The sequence below is a fragment of the Protopterus annectens genome, chromosome 1.part0, assembly GCF_019279795.1.
Source record: "Protopterus annectens isolate FY-2018-M chromosome 1.part0, PAN1.0, whole genome shotgun sequence".
Taxonomy (NCBI): Eukaryota; Metazoa; Chordata; order Ceratodontiformes; family Protopteridae; genus Protopterus; species Protopterus annectens.
This window is the reverse complement of record NC_056725.1, coordinates 883,751,975-883,778,678: the sequence shown is the minus strand read 5'-3', so window position 1 is coordinate 883,778,678 and position 26,704 is coordinate 883,751,975. Positions and strand designations below refer to the sequence as shown.

Here is a 26,704-nt window from a genome sequence, read left to right as displayed (position 1 = left end):
ATAAGGAATGCTTGCTTATTAGTATTGTAAGAGCCATTCTGTTCAGCAGGGAACTGTTAAAGTGACACCCTGACCCCATGTGTAAAAACAGGAAAAAGGGGTTGTGGATGGATGGATGGATGGATGAATGGATGGATGGATGGAGTGAGGGAGGGAGGGATGGATTCTGTTCAGCCTAATGGAATATTTTATCCACTACTAAATCCTTTCAAAATATATGTCACAGTTCATCAGCATTTTATACATGCCATTATATGTCCCTATGAAGTAAAATTATGCATTTAACCCCTTGGTTTCTGTACTTTATCCCACACAACTCCACTCATGTATACTTTATGATAACCTCTTCATATATTTGTCCAGTTAACATATTTAAAAATGTTTTCTGGTTTATTATACTACTCAACCACATAACAAATGTCAGGTTCTGTATTTGTGACCTTGGTTTTCTGACTTAGTCGATTTTATTTAAAATTAACTAAGTATAAACGCCACTGATTAATTGTTATTAATATTATAAGTTTTTATTTTATGAGCTAAAATTAAAAATAAATATAGACTAGTAATTGCCAAGGTTAATATCTGATCAGCATAATAGTGTAGCTTGCAAATCCACAAGACAAACAAAGAATTCCTTTACAAATTGGTGACCATTGGAAACTGATAGAAAGTCATATAGAAGTTACATAAAAAAATGCAAGGTCTGCTAATATACCATTTTAGTCATAATACCATATTCTGTTAGGAATCCTCCCCTCTGCTACAGTCCCCAAGGGAATTTAATTATAAGTAAACTGCTCAACCTGGTTTCCCAGTATTAAGGAGAACTTAAAACAACTATTCTCCTCAACACACCATGTGTTCCCCTAACTAAGGAACTAAACCTTTCCTCCCCTCTGCTACAGTCCCCAAGGGAATTTAATTATAAGTAAACTGCTCAACCTGGTTTCCCAGTATTAAGGAGAACTTGCCCTGCATGCTGAAAACAACTATTCTCCTCAACACACTGCGGTTTCCCCTAACTAAGGAACTGAACCTTTCCTCCCCTCTGCTACAGTCCCCAAGGGAATTTAATTATAAGTAAACTGCTCAACCTGGTTTCCCAGTATTAAGGAGAACTTGCCCTGTGTGCTGAAAACAACTATTCTCCTCAACACACTGCGGTTTCCCCTAACTAAGGAACTGAACCTTTCCTCCCCTCTGCTACAGTCCCCAAGGGAATTTAATTATAAGTAAACTGCTCAACCTGGTTTCCCAGTATTAAGGAGAACTTGCCCTGCATGCTGAAAACAACTATTCTCCTCAACACACTGTGGTTTCCCTAACTAAGGAACTGAACCTTTCCTCCCCTCTGCTACAGTCCCCAAGGGAATTTAATTATAAGTAAACTGCTCAACCTGGTTTCCCAGTATTAAGGAGAACTTGCCCTGCGTGCTGAAAACAACTATTCTCCTCAACACACTGCGGTTTCCTAACTAAGGAACTGAACCTTTCCTCCCTCTGCTACAGTCCCCAAGGGAATTTAATTATAAGTAAACTGCTCAACCTGGTTTCCCAGTATTAGAACTTGCCCTGCGTGCTGAAAACAACTATTCTCCTCAACACACTGCGGTTTCCCTAACTAAGGAACTGAACCTTTCCTCCCTTCTGCTACAGTCCCCAAGGGAATTTAATTATAAGTAAACTGCTCAACCTGGTTTCCCAGTATTAAGGAGAACTTGCCCTGCATGCTGAAAACAACTATTCTCCTCAACACACTGCAGTTTCCCCTAACTAAGGAACTGAACCTTTCCTCCCCTCTGCTACAGTCCCCAAGGGAATTTAATTATAAGTAAACTGCTCAACCTGGTTTCCCAGTATTAAGGAGAACTTGCCCTGCATGCTGAAAACAACTATTCTCCTCAACACACTGCGGTTTCCCTAACTAAGGAACTGAACCTTTCCTCCCCTCTGCTACAGTCCCCAAGGGAATTTAATTATAAGTAAACTGCTCAACCTGGTTTCCCAGTATTAAGGAGAACTTGCCCTTGCTGAAAACAACTATTCTCCTCAACACACTGCGGTTTCCCCTAACTAAGGAACTGAACCTTTCCTCCCCTCTGCTACAGTCCCCAAGGGAATTTAATTATAAGTAAACTGCTCAACATGGTTTCCCAGTATTAAGGAGAACTTGCCCTGCGTGCTGAAAACAACTATTCTCCTCAACACACTGCGGTTTCCCTAACTAAGGAACTGAACCTTTCCTCCCCTCTGCTACAGTCCCCAAGGGAATTTAATTATAAGTAAACTGCTCAACCTGGTTTCCCAGTATTAAGGAGAACTTGCCCTGCGTGCTGAAAACAACTATTCTCCTCAACACACCTAACTAAGGAACTGAACCTTTCCTCCCCTCTGCTACAGTCCCCAGGGGAACTTAATTATAAGTAAACTGCTCAACATGGTTTCCCAGTATTAAGGAGAACTTGCCCTGCGTGCTGAAAACAACTATTCTCCTCAACACACTGCGGTTTCCTCTAACTAAGGAACTGAACCTTTCCTCCCCTCTGCTACAGTCCCCAAGGGAATTTAATTATAAGTAAACTGCTCAACCTGGTTTCCCAGTATTAAGGAGAATTTGCCCTGCGTGCTGAAAACAACTATTCTCCTCAACACACTGCGGTTTCCCCTAACTAAGGAACTGAACCTTTCCTCCCCTCTGCTACAGTCCCCAAGGGAATTTAATTATAAGTAAAGTACGTACTTTAAACCAAAGTCTTAAGACAATTAGTGTGAGATATCCTAGGTTGTAAGTTTACTTTCACCAGCCAGGACAGCCGGCAGCCTTTACTATCTGCTCCCATACCTGTCACCCTTTCCCCCCTTCTTAGACTACAAGTATTTTTACTGTTCTTCCTCTTCAATTCTCTATAGCATACTTACTGCCCTGCACTCTTTTCTCAGTATATATTGCCTCTGCTATACAGCGTTTGTCCACTAGAGGGCAATAGTTTCCTTTAGACCACCATTCTGACTCCAATTTTAAGTAACTTACAGGCTCTTGGATTCTAATATTCTGGAAGAGCTAATACTCCCACTCTATTCTTTCTTTCTTCTAATATTCTTCACTGCCAACCCTCTCTGCAAATTCTATTATCAAGGCATTGCGTCACCTTACCCTCTTCTGCTTTACTTACCTTTGCTTACTGCTCCTCTGATTGTTTTCCTAGGGTGAACTCCTCTGTTGCTCATCCGGCTCCGTTAAGCCCTCAGGCTCACTCTGCTCCCCCCCCCCCCTGCCCCAAATCCCACCCCCAGTGGTCCTAACCTAAACTTATACTGCCACCACACCTATGCATTAGGTCCAACCTCTAACTCCTCCCTTAAAAGTGCTATACCTCCTATTATATTCCACTTTGCCCTATCTCTCCCCTAAAGAACCATCACTCATTTACCTTTATCCATTACCCTACCACTCTATCCACGAATATCCCTACATTTAACCACCTTAACCTAAACAAATGGCTCAAGGATCCTGTAAACCCTTACCTTTATTACTACTCCTAATTATACTTATCATTCCCTATCTACTTACTCTCTATGAACACCATAGATTCCTAGGACTGCATACCCACATCACACACACCTCTGTCCTTACCCCCAGCTCCACTCATAGTGTTAGCAGCCATATTTCATAGACTCCATCACATCTCTCAATGTAACCCACTAGCTAGAAAAAATAAGAACCTAATTTTTAAACTTCTACAACTCATTCTAAAAGTTCAGGTCCACTCCCTGTTAGATGGTGATATACACCCTAACCCAGGTCCTACCACTATCACAGCTACACAGCCTGATACACCAACAAATTCAATCATACAGACACTTACCAAGCCCCCCAACTCTCTCCTGATAGCTCATTTTCCTTATTGATGTTTATTCCTTTGACATACTCTGTCTGTCTGAAACATGGCTTAATCCATCAATACAAGACAGTGCAGTTCTACTATAATATCATAAGGCGTGACCGTACACACTAAAAAAGGAGGCATAGCCATACTTTATAAGAATGGATTCCAAGTTACCTTGTTAGACTCCAAACCTCCACTTTGCAACAATGCAGAAATTCTTCTAACTAAGGTTCAGCTTAACAAAAGCAAAGCCATATATCTATCATGTGTCTATCTTCCCCAGGCAATAACATCAACACATTAGAGGCTATCCTCAGCTGGCTCTCAAGTAATTACCCCAAGAAACCATTATACTTGGAGATTTTAACATTAACTGGAACTCCTGTATATCTGAGCAGCCTTCTACTCATATCAACTTATATGGTTTTACCCAAACTATAACATCCCCACCCCTTCAATAAAACTAACAACAAAACTAGTACCCTTGACTGGATACTCACTAATACCCCCCAAACTATAAAACAGGCACCCTCCCTGAGGACATAAGTGATCACTTGCTTACCTATTTAATCAGAACAAAATTGTCATCCTAAACTCTGCAATCTGTAGAATTATTCGCACTACCAAAAATTTTAACCCTGCTCACTTTCAAGCTGAACTAGTCACCTGTGACTGGTCAAAATACCTCCCAATAGATAATGCCGTGAAATACTTTAACTCTAAATTTCTAACCATTTTAGACAGCCATGCCCCATTACACAAAGTTAGAATTAGAACCAAACCCCAAACAAAAATCCTCCAAAGAAATAAACAATAAAGCTCCACAGACCACCTGCAATTCAGAAAGTTTAGAAATGAAACAAAAAAGCCATATTAGCCGTAAAAGAAACTACTACTACCAACTACAACAAACCAACCAAAATAATCCCCAAATATTCTGTATCAATAACCTCCTACACCCTGGATGCTCAAGTACTCCTCTGGCTCTGATCACAACAATCCCATCCAAATAGCTGACTCATTTAATACTTTTTCACTGAAACCATACAATCCCTAGCCAACCAGCTATCCCCTAGCATCCCAGGCTCTGCCACAACCTTTACCAATAATTCTCATCAATTTCATTTTCAGCCAGTGCCCACTTCACTTATCTGTAACCTCATACAGAAACTTAAACCCACTACTCTCTCTGCTGATAAATTACCTGCAGAATACCTGCAAAAGCTGCTAAAGTCATAGCCTACCCCATATCCATCCTCATTAACAGAACTATTTCTGAAGGATCTATTCTAATCTGGAAAGTCTCTCACATAATTCCCCTGCATAAGGGAGGTAACTCCAAAGAGTTGTCCAATTATAGGCCCATAGCTATTCTATCTCCTTTGGCAAAAATAATGGAGAAATGTATACACATACAACTGTTAACCTACCTACTTGATCACAATTTATTAGCACCCTGTCAACATGGCTTTAGACCATTTCATAGCACCACCTCTGCTCTCTTATCCTTCACTAACCATATTAACAGCAATCGTGATATTGATACTCTATCCTCAGCTGTTTTTATTGATCTGTCCAAAGCATTTGACATGGTAAATCACCACCTCCTTATAGACACACTCAAAAACCTGTCATTGGACAACCATACTATACAGTGGTTCCATTCATACCTACATAACAGGCAACAGGCTGTACTATGGGAAAATACTTTATCTTCCCACGTCCCAGTCACTCTAGGGTCCCACAAGGATCTATATTAGGCCCATTACTCTTCTCCATCTTTACAAATGACCTTCATTCTGTAATTCCTCAAGCTGACTGTATCCAATACGCTGGACGACTCCACACTCATATGCTGCTGCTTCTCAATCAGAACTTCAGTCACTAACCCAAATGACCTTTAGTACAGTTGAAAACTGGAAAACAAAAATGCTACTATTTACCCCACCCGCAGAACCTACTATTACTTCAAATGATGGAACTATAATATCTCGGAACCAACCACCAAACTACTCGGGTACTAATAGATAACAACTTGTCCTTTGAACCTCACATTAATAACACCATAAAATAGTAAACAAGAAACTAGGTTCCCTCTATAGAATAAAACCCTTTCTTACACCTCTAGCCAGGGTAACTATTGCTCGTTACCCACCTCATCTCTACCTTGCTCTATGCCTCCCCTATATATACCAAAATATGTAGAAGTAATCTGAGTAAACTTACATCCTCCTACAACAATATTGCCAGATTTGCAGCTGGGTCCTCCTATAGAACTCATCACTGTATCAATCTGAATCAGTTAGGATGGTTAGAGCTGCCAAATTTAATACTTTTCAATCAATTAATAGTAGCCCATAAGATCCTGTATTTACCTCAAAATACACCCATACTTACATCCCTAGTCATCCCTATAATAACCTCAAGACCTTACGCTCAGCTAATAACCTACTTGTACAAATATCAAAATCCAACAACTTAGCTGGTGACACCTTGTTCTCCAATACAGTAGGTAAAGCCTGGAACATCCTCCCAAGCCAGCTAACCTCAATATCCTCTGTCAGCTTATTTAAAAGCAAGCTTAAACCCTACCTCAAATCACACTGGCTATGCAGACTAAGTACCTAACTATTAACTAGACTCCCACAATTCCTAGCCTATCATGATCTTGTGTTGTCTCACTAATTTTTAGTGAGCTTAACCTTCCTTATTTTTTTCTCATGTAAATAAGTATATACTGTGGAATGATCAAACACCTTCATATAGTATCACAACCTATGTGTTAAATAACACTAGAAATCCATCCTTGTTTGCTGTTCTTCTATACTCTATCTCTTGATCTCTAGTGTTTTTCTTTTGTGAGACCTTAGTATCTCTTATCATAAATTACTAGGTGTATCTAATTTTGTAATATGTTATAAAGATTTGTACTACACCATTTCTAATACAAATGTATTAGTCTTATTCATCTATCATTAGATAAATTTTTCCTTTTTCCTACTGAAATATAAAATATATAATCTTAGGCTTGTACTATAATTGTTAAAACTTATGTACCAAATTATACTGTTATTGTCTTTGTCTTGACCTTTTATGTTGTTGTAATTTGTGGAGCTTTTCTCCCCGGGCCTCCACTGAAAATGGACATATATCCAGCTGGACTAGCCCGGTCAACAAATGTAAAATAAATAAAATAAAAATTCTCTAGAAAAACAATTGAAAACAGTAGCCCTGCTTATTATCACATTTTTGTTTCCCTTAACACGTAATTATTTATGTTCTTACACTTTTTAATTCATGTATGAACTTAGCTGGCCACATACATTACTTCTGAAAATGAAAAGTACACTTACTTGGATATGTAGTAGATAAAAGTACAAACCTGTGTAGACATGAAACCACCAAGGGAGCTTCGTTGTAGACTCAGCCATTTCATGATAGATGTCCCATTTGCAGCACCAAAGAGTCTCATATTTGCTAACAGTGAATATGCTGTGGCTTCAATGTCCACTGATCGTGGTGGGTACCAGTAACCCAGAGTGACAGGAGTTGTTGTCCAGTACATTAAATCACCTGAAAGAAGACAATACTTTCGCTGACCCAGAATTCCTCAAAACATTTAATCAGTTTTGTAATATTATGTTACATAGTAGTTAGCTAAAATGGATAAGCTAAATTCCCCTGTGGGCTTAGTACTATCTTTCTATATACCACTGATCATAAGCAGTACAGCACTAAGGCTGACCCAAACAAACAAAACCTTGGTATAGATAACAAGTCTGTCTACAGATGAAGAAGTAACTCTAAACAGCTTCATTGTTAGGACCACTGTGTAAAGCACAGTAGAGAACTCCCTCTCTTTTGCTATCAAAAGTATATCTGGATTGGTTGTGAGATAACTTCAGGCATTGCAGAGAATGCCCACAATGGTGAACTACTGATCATGATGTCAAAAGTACACCTATGACTTTTATTTTCACATATATTTTAAAAGAATGTGGGCACTCCAGCAAAAGAAAGATTCATTGTTCCAGTTTCTAACTGTTTGACAGCATTATTGATTTCTGAAAAGTTATTCTAGTTTATTAAGCTCCTCACCAACATGACTACCCATTTTCTGTTTTCGAAAAGTAAACAGTCAGTTTCTTCAGTTTCATCTTTCTTTGTAATTTGAAAGAGATACAGTTGTACAAAGGAGAGTAACAGATATCACCTGATGAAATCATGGTTTGGTGACAGTTTATTCTTTTAAAAGGGTCTATCCCAGTTTTTTGTTAACAGCACTGATCTAGAAAAAATATTTGCAGTCCCTGCCCAGGAGAACTTCTTCAGGAAAATATTAGCAGTCAGTTCAATAGGACTAAAACATGTGGCACACATAAAAAGTAGTATCAATAATGCATGATAAATAGCAATTATAAAGAACATAAGTACATACACTGAGACTTCAGTGAGTCATAATAAAATGATAACAAGCACCCGAGGAACGTGCACAAAGCATCAGATCATTTTATAAAAAGATGTGCAAGCATAGTAACCTATGGAAAAATAAGTAGAAGGACCTAGGCTAGGAAGGGAGACATAGAATGGGGAAAACATTTTGAGGAGAAAGATGCATTTGAAACATCAGCTGCATTAAAATGAAGGCAGGATTGGTATGACTGCTATTGGTGGGTTCCACCTGGAGAGTATTTACAATTGGTTAGACTCTGTAATTGGAATTTAAGAGCCATAGGAAATGCTGAATGTAATTCCATATTCTTTAACAGAGACAGAAGGGATTCCAAGGGTCTGGAGCAAGAACAGAGAAGCAAGAAACTATGTTATGCGGTATGTGATGGTAGAGTGTGTTGGTTGGAAGAGATCTTCAATGGTAGTAAGAGGTCTTGACTGCAAGACCTCTGTGGAAAAAAACATTAATTTCCAATGTAAGAAGTATGCAAAGAAGGGAGAAGAGAAACACAACAACTCTGCTTCACTGCAGAAAGGATTTATTCATACAAAGTTCATAAATTCCAGTGTTAATTATAGGAAAAGCAAGAGTATTCTGAGAGTGGGATGGATTTTTCCCCATTACACTGTGTGAAAATAATTGACTGAATGCCAAGTTAAGCGCAGTTTTCATTTTTCGGAATTGCTTTTCATTCAGTTGGATATAAAATATGGAAAGTCTTACATATGATAATTACCATAATATTATGCATTCAACTGAGAGACTCTATCAGCACTATTCATAATGGTTTCTCTTCCGGTAAGTGATGTCAGCTATTGCTAGCCTGTTTTTCAAGCTGTCAGGAAACATCCTAATGAGAGGGTAATACAAGTCGCATGGTATTATCCTTCTAAACTACCTTTCTGTGTGTATTCCTTGTAAACATTCAGTTATCCATTCCATATGTAAATTTGCAACTTTTAGTAACTAAATACTGCAGTCCAATAACTCTAATACAGCAAACTCAGTCTAGCTATATGAATAAAATAGCTGGCATAACATAAGAATAGACATCCAGACATAAATTCAAATTGAGCACAGTGAAAGAATATTCAAACTGCTAAAACAGTATCCCTCCATGACATGAGAAGTAATTCAAACAAGTGTCATGGCTTTTCTCTTGTGGCTAACTGTTGAAAAATCATTGGTTAGAGTTTGGTTGAGTCCCCTGCAGTTTCATGGTTAATTCATAGTTTTAAATAGTAAAACAGAATTTCCAGAAAGAAGTGTTCTATCAAAGCCACTATGTTTCTAAATGGGTACCTAGTTTACAGTCACTTTGAAAGTTTGTATGTTTGCCCAGATCAATACTACTTGAATATCACATTTTGAAACAGTTTTGTGCCTTTTTAGAATATAAAATTAATGAAGATAAAACAGAAACTATAGTGGTAAACTACTTACCCACAAATTAATTGGTTCAGCAATGGGACATGAACAGATGAACTATTTAGGGTATGGATTAAAAATGATTTTGTTATACTAGCTAAAGATGTGAGAAGAAACTAAACAAAAGTTAATACAGATGTACAAACACTGGAAGCTTTAGATTATAGATATAGATAGTGAGATACAAGCAGTGGAAATATTTTTAGTTCCTTTAATTTTATAAACAGGTGAGAATATTTCTATCAACCAGAGGTAAGGCTACAAATTATAATTAATAAAGAGTTGAAGCAATTTATTTGGGGAGGAAAAGGCAAAAGAGTTAATTGGGATTAGTTCATTCTCTGCATAAAACAAGGTGGATTATGATTAATTGAGCTGAACCAGTGCTTTAGAGCTACATAGTTAAGGCTCTTTTACATAACACAAGCAGAGGGTTATACATCAAAGGGGAGAGAGATGGTGATGCAATGGGGCGAGTTTGAGAAACAGGGAGAAAGTAGAATTTGGATGCAGATCTTTAAGAAGATTAACAAGAAGCATAAAGAATATTATATTCAGAAATTAGCAGAACATTATCTTTTTTTAGGAATGTTTTTATTATTTTAACACATTTATAATATATACACAGAAATGAAGAAATTCAGCATCATATACTGTTATACAAGGATAGGAATAGGAATCATCAAGGTAATCTTATACAATTAACATATTAAGTGTCTTGGTGTTTCAATAGCAATATTTCAAGGCTGTCCCAACCACTAAAATTCTTAGTATGCTTTATAGATCTCATTCTGATCACTTCACTTTTTCAGGTTTACATAGTATTACTGTTAAAGTTAAACATTTTTACATGTAAGAACTGAATTTGATTTCTAATAACTTTTCTAGGTACTGCCAGGAGACTCCAGAACATTTTTGTACTTTGGCTTTTACAGACAAAGGAAACGGAACATTCATTACTATTAATGATCTAGTTAAAAAACAATTGTCAGACCATAACTCCTTAAAAACATACTTATCTCTTCCCAAGATACATTTAATTTTTCACAATCAACAGAGTTTGGTGACCAGCTACTGCTCTGCAATATATGTCTGTTCAATCCAAGCTATCTGCTGATCTCTGCAAAACATAAGTAGAATTTTTCACTGTATATTGTACTTTTGAACTGCATTTTTACCATTATCACTTTTTATTTTAAATGTTTTTTTCCTGAAATTGTTGCACTTTGTTTGCTGTAGCATAGACTAGATTCAGACCTGCTGAATCTAGGTCTGTTTGTATAACATGAGCACAAAACCAGGTCATATGTTTTGGAGAGGGTTCCCCTGCATCCTAGTGGCAGGAGAGTGCAGTTAGAACTCACCTGATTGAAGGATGCTGGAGCAAGCTCAGTTTTTAGCTTTTTATTGCGTCATTTCTTTAAATCAGTTTGCTCTTGTTTGCTGCACAAGCACTATGTTTGCCTGGGTTTGTGTTTGTTTGCACATTACATACTGCTGAGCAGTGGTGGGCACCATTTGTGGTTATAGCTGCAAACACTTCTGCCTGAAATTTTTCCCTTAGTACTCTGCTGGTGCTCCATTGGTGAGTTTTCGTGATTGTCCCTCGCTAAGAGGTGATGCATTCAACAAAGATCCTGAGGTGCCAACACAGATCCTATCTACTAGTCCTTTATATTTGTGTACACTTCTCCTGTCCTCTACTTTACCTGGTCCTTCCTGTCCTCTCCCTGTTTTCCGACCATATTAATTTACTGTACCTAGCATTATGGATGTACAATTTCCCACAGCTAATCCAGCAAAGCTGGTTGTCATGGACATCCTGAGGCAATGTAGCAATTGCCTCATATACACTGACAACCCAATTCTTCTAGTCCAAACAAATCCATTATGTGAGAGATGCATCTATATCAAGAAAATAGAATCCATGCTCTCTCACTCACCAGCCAGTTCATCTGATACTAAGCAGCATGCCTTTTAACCTCTTGGTGCAAGAAATCTGAACGTCTGACAAAATGGGGGGGGGGCAAAAGCCCAAAAATAAGGACAGGTTTTAAATACTGCTCTTATAAAATTAAAAAAAAAGTAGCTAGAGTAACATGGTCTGTGTTAACATAGATTTTCTGAAGGATTTGAAGTCTGAAACTCAAATGTATGTCATTATTTGGTAACTTCAGTCCTCAGATCAACCCAAAGATTTTCCAGAAAACCACAAATTTTATGAGGAACAGACCAACAATATAAGGCAAAATTCTGGATATTCTGCAAAAATCTGGATAGCTGAGCAGTATGCTAAGCAGGTTGTCAGCACGCATATTTCACCTCCTGTATCTACCAAACCAACAACACATAAACCTACATATGTGGAGGTCTTTACCAGAAATTTAACTAAACATGCAGAGACCTCCCAAGCACAAACACAAGCATGCTTCACATAATACATTCTGTGCAGAACATAGTGCACATAATATATCACACACCAGTGTCTCACCAGTCAAGCCCTTAAGACATAACACAAAAGCAAATATCAAAAAATATAAACCATGTATGAGCAGCTGAGGAAAATCACAGTTAGTAATCCAGGCATGAATAAATACAAATAATTCTTTAATGTTAGTTAAAAACAGGTTAAGCGCTTTTGTTTCTCCGATCAGAAACTTCATCAGAATTACTAAAAGTTGATAAGTTAACATATATATCCAAAAAATAAGTCATGTGACAAATTAAATAAAACCAGTTGAACCAATTAAACTATTAATCATTTAAAGCAAAACTCTAAAATTATATGCAAAATCTAATGAAAAATATTCATTTAAACTATTTAAAAAAATTCCCTTATGCTTATACATATACACATCCTTCATACTTCTATTTTTTTTTTAATTTTAATAAACAATTAATAGACACAGAATCATTAATTCCTAGCCAGTTTGTGGTGTTTAAAATCAGTTACCATTTTAACTCACATTTCTCTAAATGATCACTAGTAACATATTCTCTCAAGTCATTCTTCACTTGTTCAAACATTGTAGATTTAAAATTATGTTCAGGATGGTCAGATATATGCCTATATAAAGCATTGGTATTTCTACATTTTTTAAAGTCTAGTATATGCTCATATACCCTTTCACTAACCTTTCTTAAGGTTTTTCCAACATAGAAAGCAGGACATGTGGTACAACAGGCCACATACACCCTGACGGGAATCCCAAGGAAAGTGTCCTCTAATCTTGTAACCATGCCCATTAATAAATAATCTGTAGTCAGCACATAAGGGCATTGTTTACATCTTCCACATGTTATCATACCTGCTTTTCAGTTTACTGTGGCCTTATTGGTTTCTAATAATTGTTTAAAAGGTTTGTCTTTCCTATACACTATTTGGGGGTCATTTCCCAACAAATTAACATTCTTTATTTTCTAAAGAAAATAAAGCCCAATTTCTCAAAAGGGCATTGGCTATAGTATAACTATCTAAGGTGAAGGTAGAAATAAAATGCTTTTGGCTATCCAGCACAAGTGTCACCCCACTGTTCGCCAATTGTTGAACATTTGCCCTTGTAACATCCATCCTTCCTATATCTAACCTATCATTAGCAGGCAAAGGTAAATAAAATCCTTATGTTCTTTTACGCACAACTTCTTCCTTGATCTCAAGTAAAAAAGACTTGGGATACTCCCTCTTTTCAAACATGCTCAACATAATATCACATTCCTTACAAAACACTCCAGTATCTGTCACCATCCTAGCCAATCTAACCAGTTGGCCCTTTGCAACCACCTTCTTCTGATATCTTGGGTGCCAACTAGTTAATGAAGATATGAATTTGAAAAAGTTGGATTTCTATATATGTTGGACATGAAAGAGCATGAGTCAAAATTTCTGGCAAGCTGGATGTCTAAAAAAGAAATGCTATTAGTGTCATAAACAAAAGAAAATCTTAAAAATTCAGTGGTTTGGCTAATATACTGAATAGAATCGAAGAGTCTCTCTCTTTTATCTGTCCATAAAATAAATATGTCATCCAGGTAATGTGTGTAGAATACTTAAGAACAATTAAATTTACTATTGAATACATACGTGGATTCCCAGCTGGCCATAACATGATTAGCGAAACTAGGGGCACAGGTTGTGCCCATCACTACACCCGGTATCGGCTTAAAAAAACTTCCCCTCAAAAATTATAAAATTGTTAGTTAGAACAATTTCCATAAGGGCCGATGCTAATTTACCCTATCTATAGTTAAAGCCCCAATCTCAAATAAAACATCTTCAACCACTCCAGACTAGTGTGAGGAATAACTGAGTAGAGATTGAGAACATCAGTTGTTATGACAAAACAAATACCTTAGTCATATTTGATTCAATTTTGAGACACACAGATGTCCCTCTCAGCAGGTTGGATAAGGAAAAAGTTATGGTTAGCTGTCTGTCAGATGCCAGGATCCACCACATCACACACGCACTCAAGTTTCTCAACCACAGACACTGTTAAGACTCCATCATAGTCCAGGTTGGTGTGAATGATTTGAGCCATACCTCACTGGACTATTTTTTTATGCTCAACTCCTGAAAGACTTGCTTGGCTACAAACATCTGCATTACAAGCTGAAGCTAAGTGAAACTTGCAGTAGCGAATTTTAGTCTTTTGCTAAATACAAACTTGCAGTTTTAAAAGTACTGTATTTTCATCTTTTTCTGTTTCCTAATTGTGTGTTTCTGAACAGTGTGCTGTGTGTCTCTCTGCAGTTATTTTGCTATAAGGGGGGTGTTGGTATTGTTCTTTTATATTTATTATTTAATTAGGAGGATTCGGCTTAATTACTACTTTAACAAAGTTTAACAAAGTATCATAAACTTGCAGTAGTGAATTTTAGTCTTTTGTTAAGTACAGACTTGCAGTTTTAAAAGTACTGTATTTTCATCTCTTTCTGTTTCCTAATTGTGTGTTTCTGAACAGTGTGCTGTGTATATCTCTCTGCAGATAGTTCCCTACCCTCCCTCCCTGTCCCTGTGTTGGTATTAGTGTTGGTGGCTCTGGAATTGCCCGCCCCTCCTGTAAGTCTGTATTAGAGCACTCCTCCTGAGTCCATCTCATTTGCTCATTTAACTGAGCACAGTTAGATCATATTCTGAGTCTAGTGTTCACTCTACTTAATACCTAGAGAAGAATTGAGAAGGCCAGCCCACTTAGGTTCTTCCTTCCTCTCTTCTTGCACTTAAAAAAAAAAAAAACTTTTCTTGCACTTGATTCATTTGCTTTTACTGTATTTGTGTTTCCTCCTACTTTATTTTGCTTTGCTTAGAAGTACTCAATTTAATTTATTCTGCTGCATTTATTACTGCTTGGTCATAGCCTGGTTAAATTGTAACTGTTATTCTAAGTCTTTTGGTTTAAGCACTTGGGCTTCATACAGGCTGTTTTACATTAAGAAGGTTTGTGGTCTGCACTGTTGTGGCAGGACAGGTAGCTTACATCCTTCTAAGCTGGGAATTGCTGATTGAATGCTCAGTGTCTGCTATTCTAAAAGTGTATTAGTTCTGGCTTAAGCACTTGGGCTTCAGGCCAGTTATTCTACATTAAGAAGGTTTGTGGTCTGCACTCTTGTGGGAGGAAAGGCTGGATTCTGCCCTTCTGAGCTGGGAATTTCTGGTCACAGGCTTTTTGTGACTATTATTTGAACAGTTTCTTTCTGAAATTGGTGTGCCTTGTTGCTGTAGTATAGACCAGATTCAGGCCTGCTGAATTTAGCTTTGTTTGTATAACTTGAGCACTGAACCAGGCCGTCTTTTTCGGAGAAGGTTTCCCTGCACCCTAGTAAGCAGGGGTGTGCAGTTAGAACTTGTCTGATTGAAGACTGCTGAAACAGGGCTCAGTTTTCAGCTTTTTTCTGGTTAATTGGGTGACATGTTTAAATCAATTTGTTCATTTTCTATTGTTATATATATATATAAAAGAAATTGCACTTTATTCATCTGCTTTTACTGTATTTGCGTTTCTTCCTACTTTATTACTGGGGGCATTGACTACAACTCTGATCTGCAATATATAACAATAAGTATCCTTTTCTGTGCTTTTAAACTGTTTTTTGGGTGTATCTGTTTTCTTTTCTGAAAAAAAAAAAAAAAATATATATATATATATATATATATATATATATATATATATATTTGTTTCCCACCTTTCTAAGCTAGTATAGTCCAGTTTTCAAGTTAGTGCTGAATTTAGGGCTGTGTTACAAATCTCTGTTTACCCAAACCTTACTTGGATAAAAGGAAGTTTCTCTGTTCGCCTGTGAGAGAGGGGAGCTTTGCGCAGCCTATCTGTTCCTGGAGCAGTGGTTTCAGCCCAGAAATTAGTAGTTTATTGGCCATTTTGGGCTAATTTCTATCTCTTTCATTTCCCTGCTATAAATACCATATTTGCACGGTTTTGCACACCGGGCAGCGGGTTAGCTAGGGTAAAACTATTCCCGGCTCCCCAAAGTCTCCTCTTCAATTTTTCCCTTGGAACTAGACAAACTTTCAACTTAAGCACTCAAGCCATTCATTTCTCAGCCCGGCACTTGCTCAAAAGTTATAGCAAGAACTTATAAACCCTATCACTAGACCCTCCTGTACTGTACAGTAGGACAAGGCTCTCTATTCGACCTTACCAGCCATCCAGTAAAACAGTTCACTGTACCTATCCAGGCATGTCCAAAGGGCAGTTTCAGGTGTACTATTCAGTCCAACTGGTGAATCTGGGCATTTTGAGGCAATGTTACAACTGCCTCGTACACAGACAACCCCCTCCTCCTACCACCAAACACTAATGCATGCGAGAGATGCCATTATACAACCAAACTAGAGGCTAAGCTCTCTCAACCCAAGACTGAATCAAACAGTCAAGAGAAGAAGGGAAATACTTGCATCACACCACCAATTTTACATAGACCCATTAAACCAGCACTGGCAAAAAACACACATAAATACATGGAAACATACTCGAAGGCTTTAAATAAAAATCTGCAAAACCAACAGAAACCTCCAAAGAAAACATCCAAGCAACCTCCACCCCCAACACAAACCATGAAACACATACTTCACAAAACCAGTGTGCCATGTAATCACAGCCCTTAAGGCAAAATAACATACCCAACATACTAGTAATAGGTGACTCTATAGTCAGGCACACTGATATCCCACTCACTAGGCTGAATAAAGAGAAGGTTTCTGTTAGCTGCCTGGCGGGTGCCAGGATCCACCACATAATACAAGCACTCAGGTCACTACAGAACAAGTACAAATATGATTCTGTCATTGTCCATGTTGGTGTGAATGACCTGAGCCATACCTCCCTGGACTACATGAAAAGAAACATGGAAGAGCTCTCTGATAACATAGCCCATGCTGGTATGCCCTGACCCTGAGTAGCATCCTGCCCTCACCATGAATGATAGCACGGTATAAAGAAAACATTTTCGATTTCAACAATTGGCTAAGTTTCTGGTGTCATTCAAAGGGGATTCAGTGTCTGTCTGCCTGGGATGACATGCTCAACAAGTCACACTGCTTCACTAGAGATGGCTTGCACCTGTCACCCTTAGGCTTTTGAATACTTTCCAAGGCTCTTGCCACCCCCATAGTGCCTTCTTTTAGGCAAGGCTCAAAAGACAAACCCACTTCCGTAAAGAGCACAAGTAACAAAAAACTGATGGTAATGCTACTCAATGCCAGAAATCTAAACCTTAAAATGCATGTACTCAAGGCACGCCTCAGTATGGAGAAATTTTATATATTTGCAGTAACAGAAATCTGGTTTAGGGCTCCGGAGAGCATCCCAGCACAAACAGGCTACAACTCATACCATACATTTCGGCCACAGAACCCAAACTGAAATACAAAAGGTGGGAGCGTATCCATATTCATCAAGGATACCCACACCTCCAGGTTAGTGGCACAGCATGATGCTTCAGATATCATCCACATGCAACTAACAATGGGCAAAACTGCAATCCAAATTGTAGCTTGCTACAGATCACCCACCATGTCCCAGGACCCCCATTCTGCATTTCTGGAAACACTGGGAAACATAAAGGTCCTACCAAACACCCAAATATTGGATGATTTCAATTACCCAAACATTAACTGGGAGAACTACTCAAGTACTAATTCCCTTGCCCAACTTTTCATAGACTTTATAAACTCAAACGCCCTGGTTCAACTGGTCAACACTCCCACCAGAGGTGACAACATATTGGACCTGGTCATCACCAACATGAGTGACCGGTGTTCCACACCAGAGGTCAACCCCTCACTGGTTAGATCTGACCAGAAACAAATCACTTTGGATATCCATATTCTGCCCCCACCCCCGGATAAGAAAGCCACCACGAAAAACTTTTCAAAAGCAAACTTCATGTTACTTAAGACCGAGGTGGAAAGTTTCAAAGCCCCCATGATGAAGGATAACACTGTCCAAGCTGCAAAATCCTCTACTAATGCATTCTGTGAGCAGCTACAAGAATGCATGGATTGTGCCATCCCAATCAAAACCAAGACTCATTCCTCCAAGAAAAGGAAATCAGTCTGGTGGACTCCTGCCATAAACAAGCTATACAATAGAAGGAGGAAACTAGCACAGAAAAGAGTAAAATCCCAAGAAGGGAAGACATCCCTGATCAGTATCAACAAGAAACCATGATCCCTCATAAAATCATCCAAGGCAAGTTTTGAAAGAAAAATTGCCAAGAACTCCAAAGATAACCACAAAGCATTCTTTAGCTATGTCAAGAATCTAAGTGGTGATTCTCAGATCTGCTCGGAGTTTGTGAAGAATGGCACAAAATACACTGAACCAACCGATATCGCCAACATCCTGGCAGACAGGTTCAGCGCAAACTTCACCCCCCTCTCACCCCCAAAAGGGCCCATAACCATACCAGAAGAATGTAGAGTCCCTGAAATCACAGACACTCAGGTCAAAACAGCCCTCTCCAAAGCCAAAAACACAGCATCAATGGGACTGGATGGTGGCCCAAGCTGTGCCCTACACAAGCTCAAAGACGAACTAACCCCTCACCTAAACACACTGTTCAAACTCAGCCTCTCTACAGGCTACAAACGCATAGAGTGGTGCACAGCAATGGTTATTCCACTCCACAAAGGTGGAGCCACAACAGACCCTGGGAACTATCGCCCTATAAGCCTGACTAGCTTGGTCTGCAAGGCTATGGAGCACATCATCATGGAACACATTAACAGAGACATTAGGAACCTCCAAACACTGGACCCTACCCAGTTTGGCTTTGTTAAGGGTAGATCATGCCTCCTAAACCTAGTGGACTTCTTTGAGACAGTCACCAAGGCTATAGACGAGGGAAAGGTGGTACACCACAGCCTACCTAGACCTCGCTAAGGCCTTTGACACTATTCCCCATTCTGGTATTATAGACAAGCTCACCAGCCTAAACATAAACCCCTACGTCACAAGATGGGTTGCCAACTGGCTCATGGACATAACCCACATGGAGAGAGTTGCAGGAGCTAGGTCCAACTCTAAACCGGTTAAAAGTGGCATTCCCCAGGGCTCAGTCCTAGGACCCCACCTGGGGTTGCAGGAGCTAGATCCAACTCTAAACTGGTTAAAAGTGGCATTCCCCAGGGCTCAGTCCTAGGACCCCACCTGTTTGGCATATACTTCTCAGAGGTACAGGCAAGCACAGGAGGACTATGGCTTACCAAGTACGCAGACAACTGCAAACTAGGGGCTATAATTGACTCTCTGGCTGACACAGACATCCTCCAAAAGGGTCTCACTGAGACGGACACCTGGTGTCAAAATCATGGCCTCAAGCTAAATGCCAAAAAGTGCATAGTCATCCCCTTTGGAAAAAACAAAGTACCTTCAAACTACCACATCGGTGGTAGTCCCCTAAATATGGAAGACATAATAAGGGATCTGGGGACCCAAGTAGATAGTAATCTCAAATTTGATAATCACATTGCCAAAGTGGTTAGAAAATCCTTCTATGTGGCCCACCGTACAACACCCCATTTGGGATGTACCTTACAAGACATCTGCAATAGCTGGAAAGACCACAGAAGTACCTCACCAAGAGGATCAATGGCCTCAAACAGATGCCCTATGCAGTTCGACTGAAGAAACTCCAGCTGTACTCGGTTGCATACCATCTACTCAGAGGTGATCTCTGCTTGACATACAAGGCCATGTCCAACCCAAAATTGATGGACATGTTCCACCTAAAGAAAACCTTATCCCCTCGAGCCACACGGTCTAGGGATCTAAACCTCACCACAACAATAAATGGGACATGCTGGTGGGATAGATTCCTGTCCCAGAGACTTCCCATGCTTTGGAACAAGATCCCAATCTACATTAGGCAGAGCTCCTTTCTAACACTCTTCAAGAGAAACCTTGACGAGTGGATGGGAAACAGAAAGTTTACCTCGAAGATCACTTCAGTGGTTCTGCTGGACAGAGGCACAGGGAACTAATCTAAGGGGGCGGTGAAAGCCAACACATTCTGGCTAGGCTTATAAATTCCTTCGGGCAGATAGCCTAGTACCCACCTATGAACCTATAAAGTAAGACATGACTGAGCTCTCTGAAGTTGTATCTCAGGTAGGTATGTCGCTAGCCTTAAGCAGCATTTTACCTTTGCCTAGGATGATACCTCAGCACAAACAAAAAATGACTGACTTCAACAATTGGCTTAGTTTCTGGTGTCATTCAAAATTTGGTTCTGGTTAAAGCTCTTGCCACCCCACTAGTACCTTTTTAGGCAAAGTCACAAGAACAAAATTTCCAATGTAAAAATACTCTCTAAAAACAATCTCAAGGTTATGCTGCTAAACACTAGGCGTATAGACCAGAAAATACACTCACTGGAAGCAGTCCTCATCTTGGAAGATTATGGCATTTGTGCAGTCAATGAGACCTGGTTTAAGGCTGTGGAGAGAACCCCAGCATCAGGTTACATTTCCTTCCTCACGTTCAGACCACAAACTGAAGGTATGAGAACTAAAGGAGGTGGTTATTAATATTTATTCACTAGACTGGTTAAACCGCACGATTCCCTTGAATTACTTCAGGTGCAAACGACTGTAGGTAAGACCCCTGTTAAGGTCATTGCCAGCTAAAGGACCCCCTCCATAAATCAGGACATCCACTCTGCCTACTTGGATCAACCTGAGTCAATCAAGATACAATCAAAGACCCTAGTTTTGGGTGATTTTAATTGCCTAGCCATTGACTGGATAAATTATATGTGTTCTAACTCACTTGCCCAAAGGTTCCTGGACTTCATTAACTTCAAATCCCTGGACCGGCTGGTTGACACACCCACAAGGGGCTCAGACATCCTGGATCAGGTGCTCACCAAAATGGGGGACCACTGCATCACCCTCAGTGTGTGGTCACCCCTAGTGAGATCTGGCCACAAATAAGTCTTGCTGGAAGTAATTATAATATATAATACAAGACCCCCCCCCCGCCTTAGCAACAACTAAACAAAAAAAAAAACTTCTTGAAGGCCAACTACAACCTCTTACATGACAGCATAAATAGTGTCATAGCTCCTCCCCCACTGATGGAATAGACACCTATGCTGAGTTATACACCAATGCTTTATACAAGCACTTGTACAACTGCATTGACTCTGCCATACCTGATAGAACCAAAGCAAGATCTTTAAGGAAAAACAAACTGCCTGGTGGACAACTGCCATTAATGGGCTATACAATAGGAGAAAAAAAATATTGTCAAAGGAAGGAATGGTATCAAAATTGGAAACACTCCCTCCTCAACTTAAACAAGCAAATAAGGCTCCTAGTGAAGTCCTCCAAAGCTAACCATGAACCAAAATTAACTTCCCTAATTAAGGATAACCACAAGGCATTCTTTAGTTACATCCATAACCTCAAAGGTTATGTCCAAATTTGAGTTGAATTGGTAGTTAATAGTACTATATATATAGATCATGTGGATATAGCAAACCTGCTTACTGACAGGTTCAGTGAAAACTTCACTCACCTGTCCCTACCACATATACCCCAAAACATGCCTAATACCTGCTCCCCACCTACTATGTCTGAGGAGCAGATCTTAAATGCCCTCTCTAAGGGCAAAAACACAGCCTCTATGGGACCAGACAACATCCTGTGCTGTATTCTACATGGGTTAAAACAGGAATTAGCATCACCATTGAGCACGCTTTTTAATCACAGCGTAAGCACTGGCTTTATCCCAGTGGAACTGAAAATAGCTACCATCATTCCTTTGCAAAAACTCACCCAACTGGTATCATCCCATATATTGTCAGGTGGGTTGAAACTGGCTCACTGATTGAACTCATATGGTCAAAATAAGGGACTCCACCTCCTCCAGCAGACCCATAACCAGTGGTGTTCCATGGGGATCGGTTCTGGGACCCCTACTATTCAGAATCTACTTCTCCGAAGTACAGGCTAAAACTAGAGGACTGTGGCTGACAAAGTTTGCTCATGACTGCAAACTGGGAGCTATCACTGAAACCCCTAATGATGTCAACATCCTTCAAGAAGGTCTTATGCAGACTAAAGACTGATGCTAAAGCCATGGTCTTAAACTTAATGCAAAAAAATGCATTATCATCCCCTTTGGCAATGGTGATGTTCCTGCAAAGTACCACATCAATAGCAATAACCTAACCACTAATCAGTGGTGAGAGATCTGGGCACACGTGTCAACAGCAAACTTAACTTCAATCACCATGTATCCACAGTGGTAGAAACGTGATTTTATTATTGCTCATCTCATAAGTAAGGGCATTGTCTCCAGAAAAAAAGAGGTTATAGCCCCCTGTACTCTTCCCTCATCAGGCAAATAATAGAGTGCAACATTCCCTTTAGTATGTTCCTTTCCAAACACTTTCACCAATTGGAAAGGCCACAAAGTTTCCTTACAAAGAAAATTCAGGTTCTTCAAAATCTGTCTTATGTGGACAGACTGAAATCATTGTCAATTTACTCTGTGTCATACAGACTGCTCAGAGGTGACCTGTGTCTTGCATATAGAGCAATCAATGGCCCAGCTTTAATGGAAATGCTGCACATTCGCAAGTCAAATGGCATACAGGTCACTCGCTCAAAGGACCCTCACCTGGTATGTGACATAAACAGAACTTGCTGGAGAGACAGATTTGTCTCACAGAGGTTGTCCCACCTTTGGAATAATTTTCTTATTCATGTTAAACAAAGCTCCTCATTAGCCCTATTTAAGCATAATTTGGATGATTGGATGAGTAACCGGAAAATCACCCTTGTGGTTCCACCTGTGTCCCTCTTGGATAGGGGCAATAGGTGCGGACATTAGTGTCTGCTTGAACCAGACACCAAAGGAAACATGAGTTGAACTTGACCAAGCTTGTAAGGGCCTTGGGATCTTTAGCCTAGTAACCTCCTATGATTCTATGATCCTATGAATGTGTGTGTTCATTCAGCTTTTACATCATTACTACATCTCCAACAGACTGAAGAAGTCATTTTCCAAAATGTAGAGATTTTACAGGGAGTAACAAACATTCTGTGTATATATTTCCACATAGACACTTTCCAATATAAACTTGAAGAAGTCTGACCAACTGATTTAAATAATAAAGTTTTATTCGAACATTCGATTTAGTCACTCAATGAACTACTATCTAAAAAGTTCCAAAATTTTGCATTAAAATGATTATTATTTATAATTAACTTAATAACTAGGACAAACTTCCTTTGTAGGTTAATTTACCTCTGATGATAGCATTCATGTATTCACTCATGTTATCTACAAATTCATTTAATTTCTTACTCATGGATAATATTAACTGGTTAACAGATTCATCCAACTTATAATTTTTCATTAAATGTTCTGGGAACTTAGTCTTTCCTTTTTCAAAACAATCAGACGATATTAATATATTCCTTTTTTAGTAAATTCATTTTAACATTGTTCTGAGTTTTCTTACATCTAGTGGTCTGTGCAATGGGAAAGCACAAATATTTCCATTTTGATATTAATGGAGTTTTAAAAACATATTTCTTAACTGTTTTAACAACTGATTTCATATGTAAAGAGTCTAAAGATTGACATTAATTTCCTTCTAAGGTAACTTTTATTAACTAGATGAAAGGATTTTTACATATCTCTAATTTATCATATTTGATAAATTTATAAGGCTTTAGTAAAATCTGCTCCTGAATGTTTTTTAGTGGCTACTATAAGATGAGCCTATCCAGAGTGTAATAGAGTTAAAATTTGCTGCAACTGAATAAGGTTCTAGATCTGAAAAGGTACTACCACATACTCTCATAATGTTATATAATTTTTATAAGCAATTCTCAGCTTTTTAGGATACGATAAGAATGAAGTTAACATTTTTTTCCATTTTCTTTAAAAGCTTTTTTTGTCAGGTATTAAAGTTATTGAATTGAATGTATTCTTGGGTAATATAATCATTTTAATAGGTACTAACCCATCTTTGAAAGTAAAAAAAACATTCATTCCATTTTTTAATAGGAAGTAACACTCCTTGTCTAATCCTAAATAGAAATCTGTCTGACCTCCACACTAACATTACATTAGTCCCATTCTTGTACTTCTCCATTGTAGTCTAGCTCGCATGCAAGATCTTTCTTTATATTATATGCCTGCCTGTCCTCTTACTTTATCATATTTATATCATTCTATGCTCTCACAATATGCAATTACTGGGGCGTGGCCAAGGATGAACACAGGATAGCAGCAGATTTCTTCAGCTCCACCAATTTCATTACACTGACAGGAATTAGTTACTTAAAAAAATAATTTTTGAAGTAATTTTCTTTCTAAATATGTTTGTTTTATATAGTTCTTGAACTATATCTAAAAAAGAAAGGAAATTTTAACAATATTCCTGTCAGAAATCACTTTGGAAATTTTCCTGTCAGTTTATCAGTCTGAAATGAGTTCCAGTAAGACAAATTCTCAAGACTCCAGCATCAAGAAAGAACTTCAGTCTCTGATAACTATAATCCAGCAACTTACTGCTAAGATGGATAAAATGGATACTAAAATAGATACCTTCATAGAAAAAAACACAAAACAAATAGACTTGTTACATATAGACCTGCAACAACAGAAGATCCAGATGACAGGCATAGAAGAAGCTGTGAATGACATGGAAAATAGAATCCAAGAAGAGGAAATCAACATTGAGTTTCTGCTGAAACAAAAGACACATTTACAAACAAAGCTTGATGACCTGGAAAATAGATCTAGTCGCAATAACATTAGGATTTTTGGACTGCCAGAAAATATTGAAGATAACAATATTACTTCTTTTTTAACAACATGGCTCCCTAAAACTTTAGACTTACCAGAAGCATTCTCTTTTGGTATCGAAAGAGCGCATAGATCTATAGCTAATACTAACTCTAACAAAAACTATCCTAGATCAGTTATAGTTAGATTTCTATCATCTTTTGATAAAGAGATGTTTCTTAAATCTGCTTGGGCTAAAGCTCCTGTTAAGATTAATGAGACAACTGTGCATTTTGACAATGACTATTCTTCCATGGTAATAGCTAAAAGAAAAGTTTTTCTGCCACTAATAAGGGAGCTTAAAAAAATACAGTTTAAAACATACCTTCTGTTTCCTGCCAAGCTTAAAATCTTCCTTTCTGATGGTCCTAAAATTTTTGATGACTTAGACTCTGCTTTACTGTTTATCAAAAAAATAAGATTTTGGATAAAATAGAGGAAATGGAATGGGCTAGTCCTTCATTAAAGAGACTTACAACTGAAACTTCATGGAAGACTTCAGAGAAGAAGAAGAGACTAAAAAACAAATGATTTGTTCTATGTTTTTTTTTTCTTTCTCTCATCATTTTATTTCATTATTAATCTTTTTAAATATAGTTCCTGCATTTTCAGAAAGCCACAAATATTCTGAAAAAGATTTAATCAAAGTTATTCTCTGTGTGCAAAGAAATGTTTTGTTTCATAACCAGTCAAAATATCTGAAGAACTAATAACAAGCTATGATTCAATTTGTTTCTCTTTCTGAAAAAGATAAGTAAGGTCAGTAATTTGATACATTTTTTCTTTCTCTTTTTTTTCTTCTCCTTTTCTTCTTTTCTTTGTTTAAACAATGACATTCTATTTAGATTATGTAGTGGGTAAAGGGTGGGGGAGGGCAGGGAGAGAAGAGTAATGAAAATATGATTAATAGAATAATAACATATTTATTCCTTGTAAAAAGTTTATATGTTCTTCAAATGCTATTCCTAATTATACTTTCTTGATTATACTGCTTATGCTTGTTTGTAAATAATCTGTCATGCTTTAACTAATAATAATTAGAACTAAATAATAGTAAATAATATGTTTTATTTTTAACTCTATTAATATAAACAGTAAGTAATATTCCATTGTATATACTTCTTATAGCTTTCTCTTACATTTTTTTTTATTTATGCCTTACACTCTTTTATTTTCTACTCTCTTTTTCTTTTCTTTATTAATATATAGAAATGCTTTTGATCATATAGACACAGTAAATAATAAGATTTGCATAAAAATTGAGTTGGGACAAAAATATTGAGTTTTATTACTTATTAATAACTTTGGGCTTAATTTCACGTACATAGAGGCTGTAATAACCTGTAAAATACATTGTGAAGGTTTTGTCATGTTTAGATGCATTTACACTGCTAAATGAATGTCACTAGTTTTTAATAAGTTTCCCGCCAAAATGTTAAGGGAGACAATCTGGGATGTGGGTTGTCTCATGCACAGTGTCCATGAGCTACTTCAAAAGCTTCAACTCTCAGAATTCTCACAGAGAAGCTGAAAGCAGTCAGTATAACCTTTGACCTAGATATCACACTGACACATCACAGATTCAGGAAGAACACTCTACCAGGAAGTAG

The 26,704-nt window shown here is 38.1% G+C and overlaps 1 protein-coding gene across 2 annotated transcripts in view; it reads right to left on the bottom strand.

Moving 5' to 3' along the window:
• LOC122795620 (CD109 antigen-like) overlaps positions 1-26,704 on the bottom strand; it is a 647,366-nt gene that overhangs the window by 128,623 nt on the left and 492,039 nt on the right. For both annotated transcript variants that reach the window (XM_044063888.1, XM_044063895.1), the window contains one exon: positions 7,270-7,460. In XM_044063888.1, coding sequence (XP_043919823.1) covers positions 7,270-7,460 — 191 coding nt within the window. The remainder of the gene's footprint in view (positions 1-7,269; positions 7,461-26,704) is intronic.